This window comes from Lactuca sativa, chromosome 2, assembly GCF_002870075.4.
Source record: "Lactuca sativa cultivar Salinas chromosome 2, Lsat_Salinas_v11, whole genome shotgun sequence".
Taxonomy (NCBI): Eukaryota; Viridiplantae; Streptophyta; class Magnoliopsida; order Asterales; family Asteraceae; genus Lactuca; species Lactuca sativa.
The window spans coordinates 217,263,178-217,287,176 of record NC_056624.2 but is presented as its reverse complement, the minus strand read 5'-3'; the positions used below and the strand labels follow the sequence as shown (position 1 = coordinate 217,287,176).

Below are 23,999 nucleotides of genomic sequence, written 5' to 3'. Positions count from 1 at the left end.
TGAGAGCACAAATGCTTACATGAATAATAACAGATTGAGAGTAGCCATGAAGACGACAATCAAATACCTGTCACATAAATATAGTAGGTTTAAAATTGTTATTTGCTTACTTTAACGGTTAATATTGGAAATATATAATTGTGGTTATATGATTTAAGATGTGGATGTAAATATAATATTAAAGAATTTAATAATAACTTACTTTGACCTGTAATTTCTGAAGGTAATTCAGTAAACTTTCGAGCAACTTGACAATTAGGGGGTATGAAGAAATTATTTTCTGAAAATGAAAATTTGTATGATAAATTAGCGAAATATATAAATAAAATATATGAATTTAATAGACATAAACAAATAAAAAAACAAAAAAATACAATACAAAAGAGACATAACATATAACAAAATATACCTCTGTGGGAATTTCTTTGTATTGTCTGAGTTGATGGTGTTTTTAAAGCATTTGATGAAGAGGGTGAATGAACTAAAGAGGAATCGATTAAATTTCGAGAAATTCGCAGACCAATTGAAGATAACTTACCTTAATGAAGTCGCAGATGCTTGAACGGATTGAACACTATTCTTCGAACCCCCTGTATTGGGTATCTGCAAGTTCCAGTTCTTCCACATTGGAGGACGGAACAGAGTGGTCGGTCTGCAAGATTTAGACAAAGAAGTAGAAACGAATGGTTTACCTATTTCTTAACGTTAGATAGAGAGTAAATGACGAACGGAAGGGAACATTACGCAATGGGGTTTTGGGTGGAAGGAAGATGATGTCAGCAAATGATATAAGGGTGTAGAATATAGGATTGAAATGCTTTGAATGACCCTGATTTCTTAAGTGGAGAATTTAAGGTTCTCTTTTAATAATATTTAGAGATGACATATAAGGGTATATTTGGAAAACTTGTGGAAATAATAGTCTTATCAAACACTAAATTGCAATAAGCTGAAATAATAAGCTAGTGGAAATAATAGTCTTAGGGTTCATTTTTGAGAGCATTTTTAGCTATGCATTCGAAAGCAGCTTCAACATTAAACCCTTCTTTAGCAGATGTTTCAAAGTAAGGAATATTTCCTTTTGAAGCACACCATGCTTTTGCTTTCTTCTCCGACACCTAAAAACAAGAAAGTAGATTAAACAAATGTGTTTTCGCATTCCATTTGTTACTTGTGTATTGGAAGTTGAATCTTGATGAATTTAAATTTAAAATGACAAAAAGACCATATTACCACTCTGCTATTGCCCCCATCAACATCGATCTTGTTTCCCAAAACAACAAATGGAAAGTTTTATGGATCAAAAGGACTAGCTTGAATAAGAAACTCTTCCCTCCGATTATTAAGACTCTCAAATGACTTCATCACATTCACATCATGCACAAGAACACAACAATCTGCACCACGATAAAATGCCACACCAAGGCTTTGGAATCTTTCCTGTCCAGCTGTGTCCCATATCTGTAACAAAATCAACCCCCAAACCCTATCGATTTCAACAATGGATGCTTATAAACTTATAATAATGGCGTGATTTCATGGACATTTGTAATGAATCAGACCTGTAAAGTGAAAAGCCTATCTTTAAATTGTATCTCTTTAGTTAAGAAATCAGCTCCGATTGTAGCTTTGTACTGATTACTGAACTTTCGGTTCACGTATCTGAATTCATATCATTAAGGCTTATAACAAGATGATAACATGCATATCAATTTTGTATACACTTTCAATTACCATAAATAGATCAACACTCTGATTTCTCACAAAAAGTTCAGTATGTTTCCAAACCAAAACTGATATCTTCATTTTTCTATTAAATGAACACGAAAATTAGTGGAGTATTTTCAATTATAAGATTCGACGATATCAACAAGCTGAACGATCTCGATTCCATTTCAAAATTTAGCAGTGAAGTTAGGACAACGGGATGAACTAAAACGATCTCGAAATTAAGGATACTGATTCATTAGAATTTGATAATGGTGGGATTGGAAAGAACCTTAAAAAATCTGTCAAAATTACAAAAAATGCCAATGAAAGAGTTCGAATCAATTAAATTCCGAGAAATTCGCAGACCAATTGAAGTTAACTTACCTTAATGAAGTCGCAGATGCTTGAACGGATTGAACACTATTCTTCGAAACCCCTGAATTGGGTACCTGCAAGTTCCAGTTCTTCCACATTAGAGGAAGAAACGGAGTGATCGGTCTACAAGATTTAGATAAAGAAGTAGAAGCGAATAGTTTACCTGTTTCTTAACGTTAGATAGAGAGTAAATGACGAACGGAAGGGAACATCGCGCAACGGGGTTTTGGGTGGAACATTGTGCAACGGGGTTTTGGGTGGAAGGAAGATGATGTCAGCAAAATGATCTGAGGGTGTAGAATATAGGATTGAAATGCATTGAATGGCCCTGATTTCTTAAGGGGAGAATTTAAGGTTCTCTTTTAATAATATTTAGAGATAAGAAAAAATTGAAAGAAGAATGCTATAGTTTGGTATTTTCCTCTGAGTATAATGTTTGAATAAGGAAAATAATGAAAGTAGTAAGTGATAATTGGAAGAGGACATTTTCATTGTACAACATCCTAATAAGAAAAAAAGTACAATGTTATAATTAGGTAGGTTTCTCAGAGTATAGTGTCTAAATAAGGAAAAAGAATGAAAATGCAAAAGTGACATGCTATAATTGGGTATATTTCTCAGAGTACAATGTCCTATTAATAGAAAAAACAATGCTATAATTGGGTAAATTTCTCAGAGTATAATGTCCTATTAAGAGAAAAAAAAAAGTACAGTGCTATAATTGGGTAGACTTCTCATAGTACAAGGTCCTAATAAGAAAAAAATAATAATTACAATGCTATCATTAGGTAGATTTCTCATAAAATAATGTGCTAATAAGAAAACAAGGAAAGTGTAGTTCTATAACTTAGTGGCTTTTTTAGAGTAGAATCTTTTATACATTTAAAACTCTACCAAAATATAGCATTGTTCTTTAATTTTTTTTATTACGATATCATACTTCGAAAAATCTACCCTATTATAGCAGTGCAAATGACATTGATATAATCAGGTAGAATTATTTTAGTACAATGTTGTCATAGGAAGACATGAAAATAGGCTGCTATAGTAAACAAATCCAAGAAAGTACGTTGCTATTTCTTTTATTGAGCCCTTTTATGTTTAATATATTCTGAGATTGTTTAAAATAACAATGATAATTAGACATATAGCCAAAGTACAACTTTGTAACTGGAAAAAATGAAAGTTGGATGCTATAATAAACAATTCAGTAAAGTACGATGCTATTTCTTGCATTTGACCCATTTATGTTTAATATCTGACAAGATTGTCAAAAAATAACAACATTGATTAGACATACAATGAGTATTTCGTTTTGGATTGCTTCATTCACCACCTTGGTTAATTCTTGTGCATTCATCAATGCTAAATCCATTACCTAAATACTTTATGATATAAAAATTACCTTCCAATTACCAATAAATGATTACATATTTTGTGTTTGCATTGGATCACAAGATGGACCTTGACATTATGTCTCCAAACTTTTTTTTTTCATTTTCATTTCGTCATTATGATTACTCAAAATGATTTTATATATTTCACATATATGTTGCTATTATGAATTCATTTTTTCTGCTCAAAGATCAATGGTGCCTATAGATTCCTGTGTCTGGGGCACAACGACATTCTGCATTCCTGTAACAGGTGGCACATAGATTTATATTTTATAATTGGTGTAGCTTTTTATTGGTATAATAATTAATTGTTTATTATTAATATATGAGTGACAGGCTTCTTATATCACTGGAGGTGTTTATCTAAAGCCGCAACAGCTGGATGGACTGCTCCAATATCTAACAGTATGTGACTTCTATTCCCTCTTCAGTAATAATATTTTCATATGAGAAGAAAAAATTACACTAGTTTTACAACAATATATAACTTTATAGTCATTAATAATTTGTTTTGTTTGCATGCAAACAGATTTTGCGACAAATTTGCATTCCCGCAGCTTCTTATAACTCCCAAAGCCTGTTGATGTAGATTTTCGGGCTTTATAAGTTGGTTTTATATATTACTATTATTATGTGATACAAATTAAGTTTTACTATAAGACTTGCCAATACTTTTGCAGATGTTATGGTCACAAAAACACAATCAATAGGGGGTATATTTGTTCTGTTTGTCTGTCTATTTTCTGTAAGAATCACAAGAAATGTTCAATTTGTGGGTGAATATGCATTTTTAATGTTTATTCTCATTCATTATGAAGTGTAAAAGGTAAGGTTCAATGCCAATAAGTTGTTTTGTTTCTGGTTGTGGTTATAACACTCGGTTGTCCAATCCTAAAATAAAGCTACTAAATTCATAACATCATCTCTAATAGAATAACAAAACGTTCATATCTCTAATAAATTAACAATAATAATGAAAAAGAAAAACAAGATATAAAGTTAAAGTCTTGGATATAATGGTTCCATTATCAGCCTCAACTTGTCTAAACGCTTGTTATAAAAAAGTTAAAAATGTTTGGTTGTAAGTATGATCATGATCTCTTTGTTTTGAAGCTTTGTACTTACTCTTTGTCTCTGACAATTCCTACAATAAACATCATAGTATTTAGTTATTTTTTATTACTCTTAGACTTTCTTATATACAAAAACAAAGCACTAATGGCTGGAAATATGTGGACAAACATTTCATCATCATCACGAATTATTGCTATATATTATTTGACCAGTAGGACCCTCAATTTATCTTATTCAAGATGATAAGTAATTTGTGGGTAGCTTTCATTTTATCATTTTCATGTCACGTATGTTAACATGCAAAACCTGAGTATAAATTTAAAGCCGGCATACTATTATCTTTGTATCCTTCCGACTTTGCTGTTCAAAAAAAAAAATAGAAATAAAACAACTCCTAAGTTTAGTTGCAAAAATGAAACCTGATCATATTGCTTTCCTCTTTTCTAATCTTGTTATATTTCTGATTTTTGCCACCAATTCTGCTTTTGGTGGTGGTAACGAGACGGATTATCAGGCGTTGTTGAAGTTCAAGTCGACGATCAGGAATGAAGAAGCTCTAAGCTCATGGAACTCTTCCTTTGATTTCTGTGATTGGAGTGGTGTTTCATGTGGGAAGCAGAATAAAAAAGTCACTGCTCTATGGTTGGAGTCGCAAGGGCTAGAAGGCTCGTTGTCTCCTTATATAGGGAACCTCAGCTTCCTTCGTTTGTTTTCTCTAAAAAACAATAGTTTTCAAGGATCGATCCCTCATGAACTGGGTCGTCTATCAAGGCTACGAGGCCTTGATCTTGGCTTTAACAAATTCGATGGATTCATTCCAAGTAACTTGTCCCGTTGTTCTAACATTGAAAAGCTCGCACTTCATGATAACAAGCTAGTTGGAAGCATACCCAAAGAGATCAGTTTTCTCTCCAAACTTGCTTTTATTAGCCTTCATCATAATAATTTAACAGGTGGAATCCCGTCTGACTTGGGGAATATAACATCAATGATCACGTTCTCTGCAGCCGACAATCCATTTGGTGGGCGAATTCCAGCGTCCTTAGGAAATTGGAAAAACTTAATACAATTCTTCTGTGGTGGTTGTAACTTGTATGGAACAATCCCTCATTCCATGTATAACCTCTCACTCTTAACTAATTTTTCTTTGTCTGCTAATCAGCTTACTGGTAGTCTTCCCTCAGCCATGGGTGAAATGCTCCCTCACCTTGAGTTCCTTCAGTTACGAAATAACCAACTGACTGGACCTCTTCCACCCTCGATATCAAACTGTTCGAAATTAGGAATTCTTGAATTGATGGACAACAATTTTATAGGGAAGTTGACAATTGACTTTGCAAAACTAAGAGATATTTATAAGTTACTCTTGGGTAATAACATCTATGGATTCGGAGAAGCTGATGATATGAAGTTCATTGATACTTTAAAAAACTGCAGCAGATTAGAGATTTTGGATCTTTCTAGCTGCGAGTTTCAAGGAGTGTTGCCGACATCAATTGGTAATCTTTCTGATCAACTCGCTTACTTAAATTTAGGAGGAAATCATTTATATGGAAACCTTCCTTCAGGTATAGCTAATCTAATTGGCTTGACCACATTATTTGTAGATGAGAACAGTTTAACAGGAAAAATCCCATCGACCATTGGTAGGCTTCAATGGCTACAAAATGCTGATCTATCTAAGAACCAATTTTCAGGGCCAATTCCAGATGACATCGGGAACTTATCATTGTTAACTAACCTTTGGTTACAGTCCAACAGATTGGAATATATTCCATCAAGTATGGGAAATTGTCGTAATCTATTGGAGTTGCACCTTGATGACAATCAACTCGGCGGGAGAATACCTAAACAACTTCTTCAACTTTCATCTCTGACCATTATGTTAAATCTTTCTCAAAACAACTTGTTTGGGTCACTTCCCGGAGAGGTTGGCGACCTCAAGATGTTGACTTCTCTAGATTTGTCAAATAATAATTTGTCAGGTAACATTCCTAGTAGCATTGGTGGTTGCACTAGCCTTGTATTTTTATCCCTCAAAGGTAACTTATTTCAAGGCAAAATACCATCGTCAATTAGTTCCATGAGAGGAGTTTCGACACTCGATCTTTCACATAATAATTTATCTGGCCAAATTCCTGAATTCTCAGAACGATTCTCATTTGAATATGTAAACCTATCCTTTAACAATTTTGAGGGTAAAGTACCTGTGATAGGAGTGTTTGCAAATGGAAGTTCATTCTCTGTTTTGGGGAATAGTAGGCTTTGCGGTGGCCTGGCTGAACTTGGGCTACCCAAATGCAAGGAGATGGAAAAACATAAAAAAAGGCTTCCTTTATTTGTAATAGTCATTCTTACTACATCCATCATTTTCACTGTATTGTGTTTAGTGTATGCTTTGTGTAAGAAAAGGAAGGGCCAAGCGTATCCAGCATCGAGGGACGAACAATTCTTGAAAGTATCATATGGTCAACTTCTCAAGGCTACCAATGGATTCTGCGAAGCCAATTTGATCGGCGAGGGTGGGTTCAGCTCTGTTTACAAAGGAATCCTTGATGATCATGATGATATAATTGTTGCAGTGAAAGTTCTACATCTTCAAAACCGAGGTGCTCACAAAAGCTTTATAGCAGAGTGTGAAGTGTGGCGGAGTATTCGACACCGGAATCTGGTTAAGATAATAACTTCATGTTCAAGTGTTGACTACCATGGAAATGACTTCGAAGCTTTGGTATACGAGTTCATGCCCAATGGGAGTTTACATGATTGGTTGCACTCAAGTGCAAGTAATTCCAGACTCAGCCTTCTTCAAAGAATAAATATCCTTCTTGATGTCGCATGTGCACTTGATTATCTTCACAATCACTGTCTACCAGCCATCATTCACTGTGACCTGAAGCCAAGCAACATTCTGTTGGATGATGATATGGTGGCCCATGTTGGAGACTTTGGCTTAGCACAATTTCATGGAACAAATTCAAACAAAAACAGTACAAGTGGCATTAAAGGAACAATTGGATATGCACCTCCAGGCAAATTAAGTTCACGTATTCCTACATGCCAATATTTACTGCAGTATATTACCTTTTTCTAAAGTACTTTCTTACAATTAATTTGCAGAGTATGGTGTCGGGAGTGAGATGACAAGTAGTGGGGATGTCTACAGTTTTGGAATACTATTGTTGGAGGTGATAACTGGGAAGAGGCCTACAGACGGCATCTTTAACAAAGGCCTTAGCCTTCATAAGTTTGCACACATGGGCATGCCAGACCACGTAAACGATGTTATTGATGATGAACTTCTGAATTTTCTTCAAGAGGATGCTATTGCTACACAATCTACGTTAGCATATTCAAAGAAAGTAGAGAAATGTATGGCTTTAACTGTCAAGATCGGAGTATCATGCTCCCTGGATTCCCCACCACAACGGATGCACATCAAAAATGTTGTTCATGAATTGCAGCATATTTTGGAAATGCTTCAAAATATCTAACATGCCATCTTCTCTCCTGTTACTTATGTGAATAGAAATAAAGGACTCTTTCTTAGTTAATTTGTTCATAGGCACGGTGTAACTGCCATCGCAACATATGACATGTCATCTTCTCTCCTGTTACTTATGCCATTACAAACATTGGTCGTATTTGTTTTTATTAGATCTACACATTTGGTTGCCTTATTGGGTGTAAATGCGATCAATGTTTTATATTTGTAGCCTGTAACTGTGATAATATAAAATGTTTGTTATCAATTTGTATTGGCCAAAACAAATATGAAATGTGTGGATGAAATACATTTGGTCGTTTGTGCATGTCAATTCCAAAAAATGAATGCTCAAAGTATCATTCCTCAAGGAGGAGACTATACCACGATATAGTATTTTCTTATACAGCAGATCATATTTTACATGAGGATTCCTTTTGGAGAGGATGACCATAAGACTTTTATAAAATAAGGGACCATTTAAAAAATTCACGATAAATAAAAGTTGAAGACTTCATATATATGAAAAAAAGATTTAAATCTAAAATTGACAGTTTTGAAAGTTGATTGTTAGTCAAAGCTAACACACTGTTAGCCTTATGGATGTATTATACCTTGATCTATAGGTCTAACAAACCCTTTATCTGATTATGGAAGGATCATGTGAGGGATGTTTCATATTTATTATGTAACAACCAACTAAAGACCTTGTGTTTATAGAAGGATACAATTTTTTTTTTGGGTATTCTTGAAGTCTATACGTAAAGAGGTGGTGTGAAACCAAGTTAATAGTATTCAATTCCTTTGTTGAGTCCATTGATTTAGTTATCTACTCGCACTATCCTTATTGTATTATTGCTTATTTTTTAGTGGAACATAACTTACATTGTTTAAAGTAAAAATGCTTTAAAAACCAAAAAAATAAAATAAATAAAACAAATTCTTCTATATTGGAGTTCTGATAGGACATCGAGCCTTAATTCCACAAAATGTAGGGTTCAAATAACTTAAGGTAAACCCATTACAGGAAAGGTGGTTCAGACCCTTTAAGGACTACTTAAAAGTTCTAAAAGCTTTACTTTTTAAAGACGATATGTTGCCGTTGTAGGGTAGATAAGTTGTAAAAGTCATAGTTGTTGAGTATGACGACCAGTGGTGTCACTAAGATCATATAATTTGTTGTATCTATATTCAAAAAGGGGTGTGGAAACTTGTTGCATGTCTTTTAATGTGAAATGAATACATATTTTGAAATTAAATGCGGAAAGTAGTTCTCTTGTCAACTTACAAATCTTGTGGAAATTATCTCTCATGAGGACGTCATTCTGTTGAAAGCTAGTAGAAAAAAGTAAATAAAGTTTATAAAATTCTTTAATTTATATAGAAAAATATCATATTGATTGGATTTTTTTGATCTCAACCCAAAATGGTTAGCATTTAGCAAGTTGATTTAATAGCACTTGATACCGATTTAACCAATTATGGTAAAAATATGTTGTTGGCAAGTTAAGTCATACATCAAATATGTGAAATAATTCATTGGATTAAGACTCTACAATGTAAATAGGATATTATTCTTTTCATACCCCTCTTTTATATATATATATATATATATATATATATATATATATATATATATATATATATATATATATATATATATATATATATATATATATATATATATATATATATATATAGAATGTGTTGTGAGTGGTAAGTAGATAATGAATATGATTACGTTAAGATGATTAGACATAAAAGCCTATACAAATATTAAATATTATATACAAATCATAGGGCGGAGTATTAATAGCATCTCCAATTGTTACCCTATACTAGGGGTGGTCAAAAATATCCGCATCCGAACATCCGATCCAAAAAATCTAAAAATCCGATCCGAAAATACTCGAAAAATCGGATATCCGAAATTCAGATTCGAATACAGATATTAAAATGTGAAAATTTCGGATATTTCGGATATCCAAAATCCGAAATATATAATATAAAAAATTATTAAAAATAATTTTAGTGCATGGGGTTTTTTCATTTGAAATTCAAAAAGACAAATTATTAACATTTTTACTTGGTACGCAAAGTGAGGATGGTATAAATATTACTTTTTTTATGTTAATTTTAGTAATTTGAGTTTGATTTCTCAAGATCTGCAAGTATCATGAGGTAACTTGCATTTAACCGGACCAAATGAAGTCTTATTATACCTAACAAATGCACGGAAACGTTCTTGTTCTTGGAGGGTTTATTTTCTTTATTTAAAACTAATGAAATTCGGATATCCGGTTTAATATCCGAATCCATATCCGAAATATCGGATACGGATTCAGATATCAATAATCAACTATCCGAATTTTCGGATATCCGAAATTCGGATATCCGGTTTTGAACACCCCTACCCTATACCATGACTTATTAATTATTATTATTGTCACCTCATCATTCATTAATTTTAACCTCTATTTAAATGACTTCTCTAATTGTTAACTTCTTCTCATAGCTTTTTCTTTAAATTTAACTAATCTATGATTATTTATTTAAAATGTTCTATATAAACCATACATTTAATTTGTTATTTTTAAGCACACATCATATTTTGATACAAAATATTCTAATAAATATTATCATTCTAAATTTATATTTCATAAATAAAATGTTATTAATTTTTGATAGAAAATACATAAATTAAAAACTAAAATATAATTAAGAGATAAAATAAAATATGATTACAAGATAAAGGGTTATATGTACAAAAAGTTAAATTATATTCACCATTAAATATATATTGAATGGTCAATAAAAATAATAAAAAAAAAACTATGCACTCCAATAACAATAAGTGCTCAATATAGATAAATTAAAAGTAATAAGCTCTAAAAGAGCTCTCAATGGAGATGCTAATAAGAACAATCAATGATATTCAAATTATATTTAGTAATATATTCCATGAGATTTTTAATCATGTGTTTTTGGTAATTGAACTTCTTTATATTTTTATATAGAATATCTAACAATTATGTAAATTAAATCAAAATAAGATTTGAGTATAAAATAAAACGTTATTAATCAAAAGAGTCATATGATAATATTGTGTTTTTATGTAGTTTGACAAGGTAATTAATATCACACCAATGTTATTTCTGTTTTGGTCGGGGAGACTCTAGGGATATCCTCTATTCTAATAAATAAGAGCAATTTTGACAGGTGACATTCTTTTAGCCCCTCCCAATCGATTTATCCCGCCAATACCATCTAAGTGAGTTTCCGATATTACCCCCTTTCGCTTTCTCTGCTATTCAATTTCCTCCTCCTCTACTCGAATCAAATTCAAAGTTCAAACGGAATCCCTGTAAATCAGCAATAAATCATTTCATTTTTTTATCTCTCCGTTTCTCTCTATAATAAAGACTACTAAGAACTTGAGCCGAATCAGTTTTGCTGATGAAATTGTATATGGAATGTGATTAGGTTTTCAAAAATCTCTCTTTCAACAAAACTTCGCGTTTGTCATCTCTACCACCACCATCTCCCCTCCATCATTCTTTCAATCGGGTTTCTTATTTTACCACCCTCGCTCAAGAATTCTCCTTCGGAATGAGGTAAGATTTTGATTGTTCGTTGTTGTTAATCCTTATTCTTTTGTCTCTAGAAATCATGAGGTTTGAGATTTAGGTTTTCTAATTCTACCATCCCCCTTCAACAATTGCAAATTCCAAGCATTTAGGGTTTTCAGGTTTTCATCACTACTATGCAGGTTTGTTCAGTTTCTTCTTTTTGGTCCTGCAATATTCACAGTTTACTAATCTCTTTTACATTTCAAGTTTTGTGCCCTACGGTAATAGAATATTTTTTCCTTTTATAATTTGGGGTATCAGTTAGTTGAATCATTTTTTTTTTGATTTTGGATAATCAGTTATAGTGAATGCTTACTTCGATTTATAATCCATCTAACTTACCTTCGGTTGTTCCATGTTAATATCAAAATTACATTTACTTAATCCTTATCATTTTGATTAAGTTATGTATTTTTTTCAGTCATAGTTTATAACCTAACCATCGGTGTAGTGGCATCTCTTCAATAAAAGGTAACAACATTGTCAACCCAAGTAATGGTGCTCCAGGTATACATCATATGTTTTTTAGAGATTTGTATTGTATTTGATTGTCTCTGAGATTAAAATTTTTAATAGGATAAATTTGAATAGGTAAGAATAAACAGGTAATTAGTTTGACTAATGAGACTATCATTTGAAAATTCCAAATTTTAGTCATTTGAAAATACCAAAATTTATGATAAGTCAATATTTGGAAAAAAAAATTATTCTCTAAATTTGGTTTTAAAATACATAATGTTTTTTTTACTACTACAACCTTTAAGGGTTTGAATGATGAGAAACATATGAGGAAGTATGTGGAGTTTGTCAAAGTCATCGTGGTACAAGGGATTCACCAATTCAGCCCAATTTGAGATGCAACTGAGTTTGGCTATAAGCTTATCAATCACTTTGTCATACATTTTGGGAATACCTATTGTCTACAATGTAAGGTTTTGAAATTACATACATCCCTATACTAATAAAAAAGTAGTTGTTTTGTCATGTGTCATCATATTAGACATCCTAATTAATGTGATGCCACTTGTCAATCAATTAATTCTCCATTTTAAATTTATTAGACCTCCTAATTAATATGATGTTATTTGTCAAATTTATTTTTTATTTTTGATTTTAAATTTCGTATTATTGTTTACATTAATTCACAAATAAAAATTGTCTAATATAAATTGAAAATTAATTTCACATATTTATTTGAATCAACGAATATAATTTTACATAACTAATAAAAATATCTCTTAATTGATAATTTATTTAAAATAATAGATTAACAATTTTGAATTTTTAAAATAAAATTTTAATTAATTTTGTAACCGTGGTTCCTACGGGTTATAAACTAGTGTACTATAAAAAACACATTTTTCCTTTATTGATGACTATGTGTTTTAATTCTTATATATCGATTTGTTTAATTTACAATGTGTTTGTATTTGTTTTATATGACAAAAAGGCTTTATCATCTATTGATTTCCACCTGTTCATTCCTTCCTCCATCCAAGGTTTATCAACTTTTTTTTTTTATATTTCTATTTTTTGCCTCCTCATTCCCCTTCTTTTTTCTTTGTGATATTTTTAGATGGCGATAAGAATATTCAATCTTTTAGCTGAACAGGTATGTAATAATTCTATTTCCTTTTTTCATTTTCTTTAAGAACCAACTCCCTTCTTGACCCCACTTTTATATTCATTTTTTATGTAGATTTAACCCTTTTTTTCTTATCATTATTTTTTCTTTTGATTCAAATTAATACTAACCTGTTATTCAATATTACTACTCAGGAAATTTGGAGAAAACATATCAGAACCAACTTTAAAGGTGTTAAAAGCTAAGCTTATACCAGGATCTGGAATGCTGTTGGAATGTTGTTACCTTCTAAATAACCATGAAGGTTATGTTGTCGTAGGGTATATAAAGGTTAAGGGAATTTTGGTCATAAATAAGTATAACATGAAAAATTAATTATAATTCATGAAATTTCTAAAACTTTGGGTTTATTTGTATAAAATGATATTCATACTAGAATTATTGATTTTAATGGGCCGAAGGATAAAATAATATGGTTTGAAGTTATTAGGGTGATAGCAATGTACTTTGCTATTACGATATGTACAACTGGAAATTGTGTTTTTAATGGGATAATTGGGTATGTATTCAAACAAGATTTTTTTAGGAAATTGCTTTTTTGGAAGTTCAAATTGGGGTGATATGATTTTGGAACTTTTTGGATGAAAGGGGCATTTTGGTCCCGTGGTACAACATATTCATTTTTTCATATTTTTCATGAGCATGTAAGTCACTAAATTGCCTTTTATTTTTTAAGGATTTTGTTCCTACAGGGGGCGAAGCTAAAACCTTTAAATAAATTGACTTGAACTAAATTAACATATAACTATTTTATTTAATTTGGTGTAGAAAAACATGAGAATATAGCTAACATTGATAAATAACAAAATAAAAACCAATAAATATATATTTTCAAACAAAACGAGTACTCTAAATAAAATAGAGATAAATTAACAATTTCTTTACAACTCCACAATCAACATAAATCTAATCTATTCCAAATATGATTCGTTAAATCTTCGAAATTAACTTAAAATATGGATGCTTAAAATAAAATAATTGATATAATGCTAATCTCTTAAATACGGTCTATTAAAAGTAAATGAAGAATTAATTAGTTTGTAATTTGTAATATACTGATTGTTGAGACCCAAAAATAATATTTAAATATGCTATTTTACTTTTTGTTTACTTCTGCCGCTTTAATGCCTATAGGCCTACACATACACAGGTATATTATTTGTTCTAAAGTTTTATTTTAACTACTTACGAGGCTTATCACCATTAATGTTTATACATACAAAGTTACAAACTAGAGTAGGAGAGTGTTTTAGCTTATAGTTACATCATAAAAAGAGAGAATTTGGAGATTTATGTGTATCTTGACTCTAGCGGGGATAAGAGCATGAAAAACAAACACAATGCTATTACCTGGCTTCAGCGATGCGTGTGTGTGTGTGAGAGAGAGAGAGAGAGAGAGAGAGAGAGAGAAAAAAAAGAAGAATTCCGGTGAGTTACATGGCCATGAAAGAGTTATGTTTTCAAATCCAGGAAGATCTAGCCGGAATCTTTTGGTTTCGGTCCTATTCCGACAATTTGCATGGTGTCATTATTGCGATAGCATTTAAGGTTTTCTGTACTTTTAAAAATTGAGGTTAATAATTGATTTTTTGGTAATTTATACAGTAATTTACTGAGTTTTTCAAGTTAAATTAGTTCTTAATTCTATAAAATCTCAACTTGAATTAGTTTTCAATTTGATAAAGTTTTCTAAGAAGATGACAATAATTATGATTTTTCAAAAATATCATATTATATAATTACATGTATTTAATAGATAAAGGTAACTTTATCGTTTCGTTAAATTAGTTTTGATTCTATAACATCTCAACTTGAATTAGTTTTGAATTACTTGCTTATTCATTATTCATCATTTTGTTTGAATTATTTCAAAATATTACTTTAAAAAATAATTAATATTTACTTTCATACGCAAATTTTATTTAATCAACCCGTGTAATACACGGGTCTTACACCTAGTAAGTAAATAATCAAAGACTTATTGTTGGCTTTGTAAGTCATGAGAAAAAACGTTTTAAGGTCAAACATAAAAGATAACTCTTAAAGTTATTGCTGTTTAGAAAAATAAAATAATAAAAAATGATCGTCCCTGGGTTTCAAAAAATCAATGGTTGGATTTAAGGTTCTCATATGATTGTCTCTGATCTGGAAGTGCTGTTAATTGTCCATTATTGTTTCTCGGTTTTAATTTCAGGTGGTTGTTTTATTTTACTAAAGTTACTGCTGTTTAGAAAGAAAAAAAATGATTGTCTCTAGGTTTGAAAAATCAATGGTTGGATAAATGACTACAAACATATCATCATTAAGGATCATTGCTATTAATAGGGTCTTAAATGTAACAAGTTAAATCAAAAAGTAAGATACTATCGTTTGGAATCCTAAGTTTAGTTCCAAAAAATGAACTCAAAGCAACCAATTTCATTATCATCTTTCTCTCGTATTGATTTCCTCTTTTCTATTCTTGTTATATTTCTGATTACCCCCATCATCTCTACTTCCTATGGCGGGAATGAGACCGATTATCATGCGTTGCTGCATTTCAAGTCCATGATCATCAATGATCCATTAAGCTTATGGAATGCTTCCTTGCATTTTTGTGATTGGAGTGGTGTTTCATATGGGAAGCGCCACAGAAGAGTCACTGCTCTACGAATGATTTCACAAGGGCTAGAAGGCTTGTTGTCTCCTCATGTAGGAAACCTCAGCTTCCTTCGTTTGTCTTAGTCTCTGGAACAACAACTTTCAAGGTACAATCCCTCATGAATTGGGTCGTCTATCTAGGCTACGTGTCCTCGATCTTGGCTATAACAAATTCATCGGAGTCATTCCAAGTAACTTGTCTGGGTGTTCTGATATGGAAAAGCTTGGACTCCATGATAACAAGCTAGTTGGAAGCATACCAAAAGATATCAGTTTTCTCTCAAAACTTACTAATTTTCTATTTGCTAGCAATAACTTAACATGTGGAATCCCTCTTGTCTTGGGGAATATACCAGCGATGGAAGTGTTCTTTGCAACCAAAAATCCATTGGGTGGGAGCATTCCGGACACCTTAGGCCATTGGAAAAAGAGATCATTTAGTATTCTCTAGCATTGTCCAACTTGCTTTGGTGTTTGTGATCTATTAGAGACACATCATTTGAGGTGCTAAGGTTCTCAAAAGCTCAAGATTTTCAAGCAACAATCAAAGGTAACTTTCTAACTTTTTTATTAGATGTTAATTTCGTTTTGCTGTATGCTAAATTAGGGTTTGCAAGTCTTGGAAAATTGTAGCATGTAAAAATAGAAAAACTAGATCCAAGCATTAGGGTTTTCATGAACATCATAGGAATGTCGTTTTGATCATAACCCAACAGTGATATCAGAGCCTTGATCGTTTCTCTTTTGTATTTGATGCATAGATAATTTGTTTAAGCTCAAAAGTCAAAAAACCCTGCCTCTGACTGACGGACTCGTCGAGTCATTAGATGAACTCGACGAGTTAGGGCTACTCGGCGAGTTAGCTCGTCTGGTGGCTGATTTTTCGGGATTTTGACTAAAATTGAATTGGAATAATTACCAATAAGGATATTGACTAATAAAACTCAAATTTTCCAAGATGGTAATGATTATCCTAATTCAATTGAAGGATAATTGTCATAAATAATATAATTACTTGTTTTATAAGATAAATCTAATTATTTGTATTTTTTATTTGAATTATCTTGTAAAGAAAATAGATTAGGTCAAATTATGTGATAAATATTAATGATATGATTAATTAATATTTTTTCAAATATGATCTAAAAGATGTTTTGAAAAGTTTTAGAACTTGCCCTCAAGTTTTGGAATTTAAATTTTTGATTAAAAGTTTAATTTTGAAATATTTAAATTCTAAACCCTAGAATTTTACAAGTTCAAAATTCAAGCCTTATACTATTATAATATTATAAGATTAATAATATATATGTATAAAATTAAGCTAGTCTTATCGTTAGTAGACCTCATTCACGAAGCCAATCTATAAGGGGGTATCAGGTTGCTGCATATAAAATGACAGTTTAATGGGTGTCAATTCTCACTCATCGCTTTCTTGATTGGTAGAGGGTCGTTAGCCTAACGGGTAGGATAGGACAACTAATTCCTCATTAAAATTATAATGATTAATAAAGCACTAAATGTTTTTATAAAATTCCTAATCGTAGATACTTTAGGAAAAATATGAAATGATGCTATTCCATGAAATTACACTTTGCACCCTGACAAGCCATTAGTGGAGCGTGCGTGGATAACCAGCACACTAATTTGGGACTAGCAAAGGTGGAAAAGGGTAGCTTAATGTTTTTCATAGATCAATGGAGTATGTGTGGCTAACCGACACATTGATTAGGTGATTGGTAACATCGAGAGTACCAAGTACATTTGCATGGTTATTCACACATTGTTTGTGATCCATGGTATCCCAGTCATAAACTTGAAGGACATATCGAGATTTAAACATGCCATTTAAAAGTTCAATGAATCTCAAAAGAATCTAGGAATTTCAATTCATTTAAAACATATTTTCCTTTTCGTTTTTCATGGTGGAAATTGGTAAATCGTCATTTACCTACCTTCAAATTATTTACAATTTAGATTACAACATCCTTCTTCTAAATTGTAAATAATGTTGTTGGATCCAAGACCTAATTTCTCATTTGGGTGTTTAATTGAGGATTATTATCTAATCTAAACTTTTTCTCTTTTCTTTTTCAGATGTCTACTTCAAAAAGTAATGCTTCTTGCTTAACCCTTGTTGGCTCATTCTCACTCATGAATTCGTGTGGGAGGGTGATTTTTGACGGGACCAATTTCAATGATTGGATCCGTAATATCCGCATGGTCACATGCTATGAGGACAAGGATTATGTTCTCGATAATGAGCTGAAGGAGGTTGACACCAACACTGCTACTCACAAAGAGATTGTTGCGTTCAAAGCTCACGAGCGAGATGCTACAAAAGTTCATTACATCATGCTCACGACAATGACTGCTGAACTCCAAAAGTCCTACAAGGACTACTACACCTACAAGATGCATCAAGAATTGATATATAGGTACCATCAAAGCGCGAGGAAGGAAAGGTACAAGATTATTGCTGCAATGATCACTACTAACATGAAGGATGGGGAGTCCATCACGACCCATCTGTAGAAAATTCAGAGATATGTGGACCACTTGCTGAAGTTAAATGGTAACTTCGATGAGGAGCTAGCCATAGATATCATTCTAAATGCATCAAGATTTGATAGATAGGTACCATCAAAGCGCAACGCAGGAAAGGTACGAGATCGTTGCAGCGATGATCACTACCAAGATGAAGGATGTGGAGTCCATCACGACCCACCTGTAGAAAATGCAGAGATACATGGACCGCTTGCTGAAGTTAAATGGTAACTTCGATGAGGAGCTATCCATAGATAGCATTCTACACTCCTTACCTCCTTGTTACAACCAGTTTTTTATGACCTACCACATGAACAAGGAGGATGTCACTCTAAGCAAGCTTTAAGGCCTGCTAAGGACTGTTAAGAGTAGTCTAAAAGACAAATCCGTTCCATCAACTCCTGCTGCTACTGCCCCCATATTGGCTATTGGGCAAGGGAAGGGTAAGAAGAGGAAGGCTCCTTCTAAGAGCCACAAGGGAAAGTCCCATGATGGTACCTCTTCTAATGGTACCAAGGCTGGTCCCACTACACCCTCCTCCATCCTGAAGGATACAAGGTGCTACTACTGCCAAGAGAAAGGGCATTGGAAAAGAAGTTGCCCGAAGTACTTGCAAGATATCAAGGATGGGAAGATAAATCCGTCATTCGCATGTATTTATACTATTCATTCTAACAACTCATCACATGCTATGTCTTGGGTCCTCGATATATGATGTGGTTTTCACATTTGTTCTTATTTGCAGGGTTTAACAGGATTTAGGGATGTAGAGCATATGAATATAAACTTGATCATGGGGAATAGCAAAGTGTCACCTGTCACCAAGATTGGAGTTTACTCTTTAGTGCTTAATATTGGGTTAGGTTTGTTGGGTTTTGAGCATTCTAACACTCATATGGTGTACATGCAACCCTATAAACCTTGGATCTATGTTTTCTCTATTATACATGCAAATAAGAACTTTCCAAGGCTTTAATCCTAACTAGCATACTAGTTAGATGACATACCTTTTGATGTAGCTTGATGTCTTCAAGATTTAAGTGCTTAGCCCCAATAGTGTGGAAGCCTCAAGTGGAATCAAAAATCACCAAAACACCTTGGAAGACTTTAGAGAATATGGATACTTGGTTCTCTCTAGTGAAATCGGCTAGCCCTCTTAGTGTATCCACCCTAGTGCAAATTTCACCAACCAAGGACATCTTTATATAGTATGGAGACTAGGGTTAAACCCATGACCTTTCATTTCATATGATCCATGGGTTAAACACTCCATGGACTATCCATGAAAGTTTAGCCCAACCTAAATGAACTTGGCGCATTCCATATATATATAAGAGTCCATATTTAATTAGTTCATTTTAATCACTTAATTAATTATAAATTAATTCTTGATCAATACTAATTAAATAATATTATTATATATTAATATATTAGAACTTATAATATATTAATATAAATCATAAATATACTATTCTCAAAAGACTATCCATATAAATTGTGTCGGTGAAGTGCAACCCAAATGGACCATGTCAGGTCGGGTCAAGTACATACCAAATATAGTTATGGACTCAGACATTAATCCAATAGTCTCCTACTTGGATAAGTCTAAAACTATTATTGAGTATGACTTCAAAACCTAACTGGCAATCGTAGCTCTTAAAGCCGCTGTCGAACACTGATCTTGTCAACGAACTTGTCCATTAGATAAGGGATCATATATTCCTCTATTCTAGATATCATATGGACTGAGACATGGATTATAATCATTCTCTCTGTCCATTTGTTGTTTCCCGATTTCTGATTCATGACGACTGACTGATTGAACAAATCAAATCAGTCCTGGCTTGGCCAAGCACTCACATGTGTCATCATTAAATCATCGAGGGGCCCACATATATCACTTTTATCCCGAAGGTAAAAGGAATGGATAAACTTCGACTCATATGGCTTGTTCTACTACTTGTTGAATAATACACAAAGGCACATTTTATAACATCGAGTTACCAATGCGTTTTCGTGTAATCAATGTACTATCAACTCATAGTAACAAATCATATCTCTAGGTTTGAAGAATATAAGATATTATCGTCTCATGATCACTCGTGATAAAATCCATGAAGTGATTCAAATGAGCGCGGGTTGAATCAAATACTCAGAACTTATGAGCACTCATGAGTGTTGTAGCACAACTTTGTCCACCAACTTGGACCTCTATAAGCCAACCCATGACAATCTTGATTCATATCTACTTGCAACATATGACCGATTGTGGATGGTTTGAGTAACTTACTCATTCCGGAAGAATAACCTAGTTATTATGGAAGTCAAAACATGCAAAGTGAAACACAAGAATAAATGAATATAATATGGTATCAAAACCTATGAATATAAATAAAACACTTTCTATTTATCACCATATTGATTACTCATTATTCATTGTTTCGGTTTTATCAACTTTATACTTGAATTAAAACACTAGTTGTACCATGCTCCAAGCATGTACACTATGTTTTCTAAACACTAGTCATGCCACACACAAAGTATGCATACTATGTTTGTCTATGATCTTTACTTTGCAAAATAGACCAGTTAAACATAACTCCAATGATTCTCATTTCACAGTCCTAATTCCTTACTGCAAATGTAAGAATTCCAAATTTATGCCCTTTACTGAAATCTGTTAGATTCTAAACTGATATGCATTGATCCTCTTGTAATAATTATGCACAAATTCACAAAGACTTGGCAACAATCATTACAGAGTATTCCAAAGGAGATCAACTACTTGGAAACATCCTTCTTGCATTAAGTTTCCTAATCTTACAGATTGAATACTTTCTAACTTTGAAACATTTCCATATTCCATTTTGACTATCACTTCTGAACAGGAGTTGCCTCCTTACAGATTATGTCAATATGGTCCTTCCAGAATTAACACTATACTTCCAAATGTCCTTGAGCAACCAATCTTTGGTAAACCTTAAATTGTCCTCAACAATTGCTTAATCATTTTAGTCATATCCAATTCTAGACCTTTTTCCTTCTTCATGCCCCAGGCATTTGGAAAATTTTAGAAAGGATGAATATAGCACATGTAATCGATCTAATATCCGAAGCATATGGGACACGATTCATGATGTCTCACATAAAGACTGAACCAGTCTTTTGCTATAATATTTCCATTTCTATTTTCCAAGTTCTCATAATTCAGATTATGAAAAAGGGATGTCATAATCATAATTGAATTTTAGAATGCAAATAATGAACCCATATATAGAATTACCTTATGTTGAGCCATTCCAACATGAAATTCGTATATATATTTGACTAAATACGATTAAAACCTCAATGTAGGCTTTTAGATTTGAGATGAAGTATAATTTTCTCTCCCTTAATTATAGAAAAATAACTTTTTCACAATTCAGACCTTTTGTTTTCTATAATTAACATTGCTAACTTGCAAATTATTAGCATAACGCTTATGCTCCCACTAGCTTTGACATGTACTCAGAAATCAGCTGAACTTCTAGGAAAAACAATGCTTTATTGACTTTCTTACCAAAGTTCAGATTTCTGATACTAGATTGCCTTGATAAGACTTTATCAAAATTATACACCTCTCTTAGATAGCTCACAAGTGTGTCTAAACAATTTCAGAACTATGAAAAGGGATGCCGTAATCATAGTCTAAATTGTTTAGACCTTTTTCCATTTCTCATAAGTTAATGTTAGTGTGCCGGTTAACCACGCACGCTCCACTAACGACTTTGAGAACTGCAAATATCACAATTGCTATCTACTTAAAATCTACTTAGTGAAAGAGTTTCCTTACCATCATTTTCATGAATCGAAGAGAAACCTTATGACACTTAGATTTTATGGTATATGTGTTCTTATCCACGTGAATTTGTCAAACCATAATCACAAGACTAGGTGAGTGACAAATCCTAACTCATATGGATTGAATTTGTGCAATCTATACTTCTTGCCACCTGGCAGCTCAAGGGTCTGCCATTGCTTCCAAGTAGTTATGCAAACAATTGAGAACATGTAGAACTCCAATGTAAATCCAACTTAACTTGAATGGGCACATAAATGTCAACACGATAGGTTATAAACCTCTAGTTGTGTGCTAGTGATGAAATACAGGTTTTTGTTCTTGATTACTTTCTTGAAACCCTTTTAGGATCTTTTAGACTCCCACTGTCTCCTTGACATATTAGACTATCTTGCCAAATATTCAAGAGATAGTGTGAATTCTTTATCAAGACAAACACTTCACACAATTGGCCTAAGTTGGTCTTTGTTTTATCCAAAACATCACAATTTACCAATTTCAAATGTACAAGAGAATGACACTTTTACTCTTACATTTGACAAGTGTTTTAAACCTTTCTTTAAGATATGTCACTCAACTTACAGTCTTGGAGTATGACTCTAAGACGTGTTTTGGAACGAAGTATGAATCATTTTCTTGATTTAACCATTTCAACAATTCATAACTCCTCTACTTAACTATCAGAATGCACTTAGAGGATGAATTGTGATAAGGTCTCAAAATCATTAAGATGATCTTAAAACATGATACTAAAGTACTCTCCCATCTTTTCAGATTTGAGAAACTTTTATCCTTCTGCCTAATTTGATTCTTCTTATTCGTTCTGTCATACATTGAAAATTTTCCAATGTTTCAGAATTATACTTAAGCTTGTAAGTATAATCATATTTACTAAACCCTAGTAAATCATGACGAATAGTCTTATCCATCTTTTGTGGTGGACTTTGACAAGTGCACAAGAAATTGTGCTTGATCCCTTAGTCCTTCTCTTGACTCACACATCCATATGAACAAGTAGTTAGTCTTAATTTTCCAATGCTCGAAAGTTCTCATTCCTCATACTATACAACTTGCATAATTCCAAGTTTCGGACCAGTTGAAACTTGGGTGATGAGAATCTTTCCTTATTTGGTAAATTTAGACACTACCACAAATGAAAAAATCAAATTCATATTTCCAATATTTCTATCAATGGAATCATATGAGCAACAACGTTTTTTTCCTTCCACAAATGCCATTGTAAGGACATTTTAAAATAAATAAAATTAAAAACTTTTCTTTCATTTTAAAACTTTGCGGAAAAACTAATCTTTACAATGCAAATGTATATAAAAACTTGTTGTCATCTATTCCTAAGCAATCTATCATAACTCTTATGAACCTGCTCAAAATTCTGATCACCGAACCATACGATTGAAATCCATCTTCGCGATCAGAATCAACATATACTTCCTTTAAGTTTCTTTACTTTTCTTTGATTCTTAAAACATCAACATGTGACCCAGCTACATCATGTAATAAGAATCTCCAAGTAGGAACTTAATAGAGTTAGACAATGGACTTAACCTGAAATAAAGTCAAACTTATTGACTTTACCATCCTTAGGTAAGTTTGGCAGCTTCGTAACCAAAGCCCCTTCCTTTGGCAATAGAAACATATGGAC

At 32.5% G+C, this 23,999-nt stretch overlaps 1 protein-coding gene and 1 pseudogene across 1 annotated transcript; one reads left to right on the top strand and one right to left on the bottom strand.

The window, feature by feature from the left end:
* Positions 1 to 980: 980 nt before the first annotated feature.
* LOC111877570 (ras-related protein Rab7-like) lies at positions 981 to 2,183 on the bottom strand (annotated as a pseudogene).
* Positions 2,184 to 4,901: 2,718 nt separating this feature from the next.
* Positions 4,902 to 8,263, top strand: LOC111877563 (receptor kinase-like protein Xa21). Its single transcript, XM_023874076.3, has one exon. The coding sequence runs from the start codon at positions 4,969 to 4,971 to the stop codon at positions 7,648 to 7,650; it is 2,682 nt and encodes an 893-aa protein (XP_023729844.1). The 5' UTR covers positions 4,902 to 4,968; the 3' UTR covers positions 7,651 to 8,263.
* Positions 8,264 to 23,999: the final 15,736 nt, after the last annotated feature.